General features: G+C 40.5%; 1 protein-coding gene across 3 annotated transcripts in view; it reads left to right on the forward strand.

Annotated features, from left to right (window-relative positions):
• Positions 1-9,636, forward strand: part of zswim8 (zinc finger, SWIM-type containing 8) — a 179,613-nt gene that overhangs the window by 5,475 nt on the left and 164,502 nt on the right. For all 3 annotated transcript variants that reach the window (XM_019872083.1, XM_019872084.1, XM_019872085.1), the window contains exon 2: positions 6,774-6,927. In XM_019872083.1, the coding sequence (XP_019727642.1) occupies positions 6,774-6,927 (154 nt within the window). The remainder of the gene's footprint in view (positions 1-6,773; positions 6,928-9,636) is intronic.

Consider the following 9,636-nt stretch of genomic DNA (forward strand, 5'->3'; position numbering starts at 1 on the left):
ATCTATTTCGTCGTATCGAGCGCGACTTACTTGAGTTAGTGCTACTCCGGGCTTCCGTATCGTCTCCCCCTCCCTCCTTGTGCTCTGCGACTTCAAGTAACTGCGCCACCTGGCGTTTAAATGCCTGTATTACAAGTCCAAATGAAATGAATGCAATAATTTACATCGAACCTTAATTGTGTACTGTACCAACCTTCCGCGGGCCGGATTAAAAAGACCAACGGGCCGGATCCGGCCCGCGGGCCGTAGTATGCCCATGTCTGGTCTAAACCTGTACTGTAGGAATCTAAACCTCGCCGAATGTGTGATAACTGTGATCAACGGTCACCAAAATTTGTTGTCTTTACTTGTCCTCACATCAACCTCTGATCATATTAGAATGAGCGTCCCCAACTATTCGGGATTTTGCGGAGTTTTCCTCTTCATAGAGGCACTCACAAAATTGAAATCTGAAATATTAACCCACAGAGGACTGGAAGCCGCACGGCCAAGACGAACGCAATGCAATGCAATGCAATGCAATGAAATGAAGACAAAAAAAAATCCACTTCATTTCACTTGTAAATATAGGTCTATTTCTGAGCAAGTATTGATGACCCCGAGGGAATGCCACTGAGATGAGCACTTTACCCTATTTTGCCAGTCCGTCCTCCTTCCACGACATGGGCACCCTTCCGACATTGTCGCACTGTCTTTATTCATATAATTATCGTCCTCCTTCCCCATCTGTCCTTGTCCTTTTAAAGCACTTTATCGAGGCGCTCTCTACAAAGCTTATGTCGCTTCATGAGAGAAATGCATCATCCATGAATAAAACACATGACATGTCTTGCCCCATTACACAATGCCACACTTTGAAAAATGTGCAAGACTCTCACATGCAAACATTGGCGTATTTATCACATATTGCAAACCAAATCTTATTTTCACTAGTGTCGTGATTGGCTGTTGTAGATAAGACTGGCCCTCAATCAAACAAAAATGACATCCATGTTTCTTTATATTGTGTGTAGGGACAAGCAACTCACCATTTTTATTTCACAACACAAAAATAGCTATTATGATTAAAAAAAAAACAACAACAACCCCCCCCCCCCTAAAAATTCATGTTTAGAAATCCGTACTCGAATGGGGGGCGGGGGGGGGGGGCATGACCATCTTGGTGGGCAGGCAACTAGAGAAATACAACACAGCCAATTTTCTTAACCGCTTAATTGAATTGTTTACATTACTGTTTAAGTGTCAACCAAGGTAGCTTTTAGCTGCCAACACAACCACTGTCGGTCACCAGACTGACTGGCAAGGCAAAAGGGGGACCAGAGGGTGTGTTCGAGCTATAGAGAAACCAAACTCCTTAGCCACGCTGGTAAAGCCTACTCAGGGGTGCCGAGGGGACGCTTCATTGCGAAGTCGAATCTCAGATTCAGCATTGCGGTATTCATTCTGTGGAACGGTGGACCACCTCTCCACTCCTGGCAGGATACTAAAGGGTGCAGTGGAGTTCCAACCAATCTAAATGTATTTTGTGGACATGGAGGAGGCATTTGACCGTGTCCCTCAGGGAGTTCTGTGGGGGGTGATTCGGGAGTACGGGGCACCAAACCCCCTGATAAGGGCAGTTGAGACCGTGTACCACCGATGTCAAAGTTTGGTCCGCATTTCCGACAGTAAGTCGGATTAGTTTCCAGTGAGGGTTGGATTCCACGAAGACTGCCCTTTGACACGATTCCATTCATAACCCCTTTTGGCCAAAATTTCTAGGCACAGCCGAGGACTTAAGGGGGTCCGGTTTGGTTGCCTCAGTTTTAGATCTGTTTTGAAGCAGTACTATTGGCTTCTTCAATCTGTGATCTCCAACACTCACTGGAGCGGTTGAAAATCAACACCTCCAAATATGACACCATGGTTCTCAGTCTGAAAAGCGTAGATGCCACTCTCCAGGTCAAGGATTAGATCCTATCGTCACAGCCTCTGGGTCGTGATCGAAATAACATGTTCCTGTATTCAAGCGCCTGAAATAAGTTTCCTTTGCAAAGTGTCCGGGCTCTCTCTTAGAGAGAGGGTGAGAAGCTTGATCATCTGGGAAGGACTCAGAGTTGAACCGCTGCTCCTCCACCTTGAGAGGACCCAGATGAGGTCACTCTGGCATCTGATTCGGATGTCTCCTCGATGCTGACAGAAGGCCTTCCAGAGTTGACCCAAGACGACAAATGGACTAAGTGGGGTTTTGTCCGTCAGTGTAATTGTCACTAATCAGGCTAAGTACCGATGGACCTTCTGACTGACGGACTACCGTTTCGCTGACGACTGATGGAAACATCACTTGTCTTGCGTTTTTGTTTGCGGGGGTCAAACTACACGAGGGTTGCTTCAAGCCGACTGCATTGAATATGCGTTCATTTCATTCATTTAATTGCAGATTCCTACTGGATGTCCATGCTCCGTGCTTCTCTGTTTACATGATAGCGCGTCCCACCAGAAATTCTATAGAGGAGGGAGGAGTTTGATAAAGGTGCAAAATGGGAGCAAGTACAAATGTTTTGGAGTAATGAGACAATCACTACTCAATGTCGTCATTTCATGGAGATGTCGACAAAAAATTATGTCACATTATTTATGTTTGTCAGAAATGCCCTTTCTGCATGTCAGAATTATTGCACCACTAACGTCCACTTTAAGTTTCAAGAGGGATTAAATTAAAGTTGTATGTCCTTTATGCTTCACACCTTTGCAGATGCAAAAATGAGTTACATAATTGGTCTGTCCGTCTCCCTTGCACCCTCCACCTTATTTTAAATTTGTTTTATGGTTTCATGCAACAACCCTTAAACCATGATTTTATCTAGTTTAAATTTAAACCTTTTTTGTGCAATCCAGCCATAATCTCCATGTGTCCTGGGTCGACCTCAGGGCCTCCTCTCATTGCTCAGAACACCTCACTTGGGAAGTGTCCAGGTGGCAACCTAAAAAGATGCCCGAGCGGCCTCGTCTGCCTTCCCTTAATGCGGAGTTGCAGCAGCTGGACTCTGGCCGAGTTTCTCACCTTATCTCTAAGAAGAGCCCAGCTACCCTGCCCAGGAAACTCATTTCGGCAGCTTGTATCCTCCAGGATGTTATTCATTTGGTCGCAACCCACAGCTTGTGACCATAGGTGAGGATAGTAAGTGAAGCTATATGCGAAATACCTCGTTCACTTGTCCGTTGGAGACTTATCATCAAGCAAGAACTTAATCAATTTGTACAAATCCATTGCTTTTTATTGCATTATGCTACTGTAACTCAATTTTATGAATATTTGCTGAATTTATGGCTAATTTAGTAGCCACATCCAATTTGGCTGCAGAATTTAAAAGAAAATAACAAAATTAATCTTCATTTGAGATGCCCAAGCATTTGTGTCTTCCGTCTTTTATGAAATGATTAAAGGTCACATTTCACTTGCCGCGACCAATGCAATTACGTCCCTCCTCACTTGCCATAGAGTGATTCACCACAAGCATCTAAATGAATACATTTGGGAAATTAAACCTCGCTGAATGTGTGATAACTGCCATCAACAGTCACCAAAATGTATGTTGGCATATCTACTTATGCTCACAACAGCTACTAAAATTGTATGATCGCCCACATATTATGGATTTGAGGGTGTTTTCCTCTCCACATCGTATGTGGAGGAAACTACACTTAATGACAGAAATATGCATTGTGCATAAAATACAAAATATTGTGGCAACATCTTTGGAGGTTGTTGTGGCCCTGATGATTTTGTTGTTTTAGATTGCTGCCCCAAATGTCAGTCCACGTCAATACAGTAAACATTCCCATCCCCGTAATTCTATGAAAAGGAATTTCCTTCACCCGGAATAAAAACCTATGCATTAACATTTTGACTACGATATTACATGTTATCGGAACTTACGTAAGCAAAAATTCCACTAGCCGTAACCCGGATGGAGATGGAAGGCCGCGGCATCTTAAATACACGCAACGCCCACCCGATGCGACGGAAAGACGACGACGACACATTTTCACTTCGCCGTTTTCATTCATCAGATCCGAAATGACGATGTGTAAGTGAGTTTTTATTGGCGTGCGTTTTATTGTAATTGTGAATGATTTTAACTTTATTCACTTACGTCCCCGTAGATCTCGGCACTAGTTTAAAAAGCAGTGCCCACTCGACACGACGGAAGAAACGTGTTCGCTTTGCCGTTTTCATTCATCAGATTCGAAACGACGTGTGACTTTTTATTGGCGTGCGTTTTACTGTAATTGCGAAAGATTTTAACTTTATTCACGCGTCCTGTAGATCATGGCATCGAAACGTAGAAGAACTGTAATGACTGGAGCGGAGCGAGTGAAATGCATCCGTTTGAGCGAGGCTGGACACAAAGTAAAAAGCATCCAGGAGACACTTTGAGTCAGAAAGACGCAAATCTACAAAACTTTAAAAAACAAGGCATCGATTCAACTCCTGATGACAAGCCACCATCCAGCAAGGAAGCAATGCAAATGGCAACAAAAATCCTTCAGTATGCACAAGAATCACCAGACATCGGTGATCAACGGGACAGTTACTTGCAACTAGCAAGAAAACTGTATGACACGCAGGCAAACATTGTCATAAACCAAAGAATGCATCCAGCAAAACAATCCAAAATAGACACATTTTTTTCCCAAGACAGAAAAAAATAAACATTAAAATACTGTACGTATTGTACTGTTGTGATTTTTTTGGATACATCTATATCGCAGTTTTTGTTATATAAACAGATTTTGGACAGTATATTTTTGCAGTTTATTGATTGTGTTGTTACACGTGCATTTTGTCAACATACTTGCAGGTTCATAAAGGACATGTACCATGCTCATTTCCCAAATGAGGAATTTCTGTTATCACGACAGATTGGACAGCGCAAACACGAGTCCGTACTAGAGAATGGCTACTGTATATACATTTTTTACAAATTTCTTTTGCCCACATTACACAATGCCACCCTTTGAAAAATAAGCAGAACTCTAACACACAGACATTGACGTCTTCGTCGCGTATACACCTGCCTACCTAACATTTTAAGTAAGACCGTAATTGGCTGTCGCAGAAAAGACCATGCATCAATCAAACAAAAATTGCATTACTGTGTCTTTATATCCTTAATGTCCTAGCGATAAGCACCTTGACATGAGTACTTCACAACACAAAAATTACTACACCTATACTACTATGACAAATACTACTACAACTACTGCTAAGAAAAATAATAAACGTTTAGTTTTAGAAATCATGCCTCAAATGGGGGAACACAAACATTTTGGTAGGCAAGTATGTCCTCCTATGGCCCGCCCGTGGTGACGGATCTGCACATACAACTGTGTATGTGCAAATTACGTGAGCTAACTTCAGTCAGAACATTATTCAAAAGCATGCAAATTTGTCAATGGTTATAACACTTAAATAAAAAAAAATTACCATATTTGTCCTTTTCAAGAGGATTTCTTGGTGTTGTGTCACAACTTCACAGCGTTCCATTAGAGTAGCACTCCCACAATGCTCTGCTGCAGTTATGATTAAGACTTGTGATTGTGTTTGATATTTGTTGGGCAAGACAAAAAATTTTTATACATCTACAAAAACACACACACATATACAGTGGTACCTCTACTAACGTACCTCTCCTCATCTGAAATTTTCAAGTTATGAAACGCTTTAACATGAAAATATTGGCCTGCTGTTACGAAAGAGATTTCAAGATATGAAAGGTAAAAATACAGTGTGGACTGCTACTCGCAGCTCCGAATTTCGTGAACACAATATACTTATAGCTGCTCTGCCATTGGCTATGTGTGTGTGTGTGTGTGTGTGTGTGTGTGTGTGTGTGTGTGTGTGTGTGTGTGTGTGTGTGTGTGTGGATAAAAGATGTGTGTGTAAAATAGTAAGTTCAGATTGCAGTAGATGTCTTCCGCATCCTCTACGGATAATATTGTCAGGCAAACCAATCTCTGCTTCTGCCAAGTATTTGAGATGTGCCCAGCAGCAAATATCTCAGAGGGGCCAGAAGGCTTCCCCTGCCTGCTCTTTTTATCGAAAAAACCCCCGTCCATAATGCTGAGAGTCCATCTGATGAATTTCATGGTTTGCTTTCGGAAGAAGAAATACTGCTGACAGCTATATCGAGACATGTATTTCCCAATTATTCCCCATTTTGGTGCAGCTTTTTGAGTTTTTTTGGGACAACTTCACTTTGTAAGGAGGTTCTCTGATTTACATAAAATTAAAGTATTGGTCATGAAATAAAATTCAGTTTTCCCAAAAATCTAAATGTATTTTAATTCAACACACAGATAATTGTCTGCTTTTATGGATGACTGTAAAAATTTTAAAAATATATACTTTTGAAAATCAGAAATTTGAAGGATTTGGAGAATTTCAAATTAGCAAAATGGTATTGAAACAATCTATTATCAAATATTGTTTGATTAATTTGATATTTGATTAGTTAGATTAGATTTGAGTCGTTTAATTGATTCCTCGTGGCACGTCTACAGATGTCGTAGTTTCTTCAGGGCTTATCTAATACAGGATTAAAATGTTTATTATTAAATATTCAGCAAATTTATCATAGCATATACCATGAACATACATGGCAGATTAACTCTGCTAGAGGTTTCATGCAAAATTCTGGTTGGATTATGTTTGCCAGGCTGTTGAATTGTTCATTACAATTAATGTCCGCCTCAGATTGATTTTCTTATGTTTCTTTTTTTTTTTTTAGATGGTCAGGTCATTCCATTGGTGGAGTTGTCAGCCAAACAAGTTGCCTTTCACATCCCTTTTGAGGTAGTGGAGAAGGTTTACCCCCCTGTGCCAGAACAACTGCAGCTTCGAATAGCATACTGGAGCTTCCCTGAAAATGAGGAAGATATCAGGTGAGTCAATTTGGTACAGTAAAAAAGAAGAATGTAATTCTTGATGATAATATGGGCTTGAGTGCGACCGCTGCAAGATCCCTATTGTAAACAGAGATGAGATGTTTCCGCTTTTTGGCGGAATTCCGCTTTTCTCCAGCCAAAATGGACCTTTTTAATATTGTTCCAAATCCGTTGAGAACATTTTGGGGGGGCGCGGTCTGGTGTTATTTCTGGGCTGACGGACTTACTTGTCTTTGGCAGACTCGGGACTCGTAATGTTTACAAACAAAGTTTCCAAGCGTCCATTTTGAATACCGTTTTTTTTTCTCGCGAAGCGTTAGTTTGTCGTTACTTTGTATATGGGCTAAAACCAATGTCTTACTTGTTGTGGTTGTGATTGGTCGCTATAATGGCAAATGCAGAATCATAACCAATCCGTGTTCGCCTTCCTAAAACCCCTTTCCCTCGAATTCTGAATGGTTGTGCACGAGGGATGTAGTGTATTGAAATTACTCGTGTATGTCGTCTGTATTAAACAAAATGCCGAATGTTATCGAGACTTGTGATGAAGCTAAAGTGCGTCAGATAGATGCGGATCTGAAAAACAAGTTTCGATGGGACTGGTTGGATAGACAGCTGACGGTGTCCCCAATAGGAACCAGTAAAGAGGAACCATTGTCTGTGCTTGTGTTGGATTTCGTGAAAAAGCTCGATGTCGCTGGTAAAGCTCTGTGTACAGTGTGTGACGATGTCATTCTATACGGAAAATGCATTCATAACCCATATATAGTAAACAGTTTGCGACTTCACCCTCACTGTATGAGGTAAGAATCAACAGTTTTTTTATCACATTTACACATTTTATGAATACAAGTAATGAACAAAACTTAAATAGGGTCGCGAATGTGTTTCCATTTTTAGTTTTGAGTTTGAGTAGCAAATTTGAATTTACATGTTGGTGGTCACCAGGAATGCATCAGCAAAATTGCACAAAGGCCGATGTCAAATTTTCACTTGAAAGAATAGTGAGCAATCTTGGGATTTTTTTCTGTGAAAATTTCAAGTAGTGTGTACATTGAATGCACTCCATCTTTAGCATGTTTAGTATAAAGTGTGAATTTTGTAAGCAAATAGGGAATGGTATTTCAACAAAAATTGTAAAATTTTGTTGATAAAATTAATGGTTTTAAGGGTTTAAAATCTCTAAAATCCATTAACTAATGTATGTACTCCAAATAAACTTCTACTTTAGTATGAAGTGTCAATTTTATATGCAACTAAAGGTTGGTATTTCAACAAAAAATGTAAAATTTTGTTGATAAAATTAATGGTTTTAAGGCTTTAAAATCTCTAAAACCTATTAGCTTCCGGGGGCTTTGCCTGTGGCCCCCAGACCCCTGGCTGATTTTCAGATTTTTTTCATCACTCGCCACTCTCATCCCTGTGTAAATAGATGGATTTTATTCTTGTTCATAATGAGGTGCCGAGCTTCCAACACTTTGAGGTTCTGATGTATTTATAAATAATTTTGTAACACTTCCACCTCCTTCTTAGTCTTACTATTTGGACCCAAGCAGCGACTCCAAGGTCCCAAATATGGGACAGTTTTTTTCGACAATTTGAGATGGCGGCGAAAAAAACTCACGAAGGTCTACTAATTACGACATTTAAGAAATGGGAATGCCAGTCTGATTTTTCGTATGAATCATCCGAAGGGCGTATCACTAAACTCACCTGTGATGTATGCACAGAACACGAGAGCGAGATACGACGGGAGGCACGATTACGACGCAAGTTGGTCATTAGATCTATAGGCTAATTGCTATGAAAAAATTTTATGAAACAGTCTTGGTTATTCTATAATTTACTGGCTGTAGCATTGTAACTTTAGGAATAAAACATTCGTCACAAGGTGTACAAATGCTAATGTTAACTGTTGGTAGAACTAATGATGACGTGTGTTAGATTCTTTCGTCAAATTGATAGTAGATTACACATGCATCGTCTTGGGAAGAGGATGCCAAGATACATCAATACTTACCTGTATTAATGATTACCAGTAAATTAATCTGGAACCCAAAATTACTTAACCGTGGTTTCCCATTGAGTAATCTGACAGAACCGAAAAACGGTTACTGTGAATTTCTGAAATCCTCAGGCCTGCTATTGAATTATTTAAATTTTTGCAGCATTTGTTTATAATTGTATGTATATGTTGTTGTTTGTGTTATTATCATATGCAGTTGAATAAGTAGACCATTTCAGAATTCGAAATTTGGGACTCTAAATGCATAATGGGACTCATACTTTTCTGATCAGCGAGTCCCTGGGACTCGCTGCCGGTGAACTGTAAAATTATCACTGGAACACACAAGGAATTTGTTTCCGATATAACATGCTGCTTTAGTATCATCATAACAATGACATGACAAATAAGTATGGGAAAATAAGTATGAAAGGACATTCCGTAATGTAAGTGAACCGTAGTGCGGTAGTACCACCCAGTGACAAGCAGAGCTAAAGTCACAGAATAAAATACTGTAACAGTTGTACAGTTGGTGCAGAAAATCATTGAACCATTTTAAAGTGACCAGTAGCAGTATTTGTAGTACAAGTGTGCAAGTGTGCAGATGTCCTTGAGCAGCTCCGTGCACCGGAACGTGCCCATTGACTTCCGGGTCACTTCCGGGTTGAGTGAACGCTGGCGCGTCTGGCTGCCGCTGCTCA

The sequence above is a fragment of the Hippocampus comes genome, unplaced genomic scaffold, assembly GCF_001891065.2.
Source record: "Hippocampus comes isolate QL1 unplaced genomic scaffold, H_comes_QL1_v1.1 scaffold269, whole genome shotgun sequence".
In the NCBI taxonomy this organism is placed as follows: domain Eukaryota; kingdom Metazoa; phylum Chordata; class Actinopteri; order Syngnathiformes; family Syngnathidae; genus Hippocampus; species Hippocampus comes.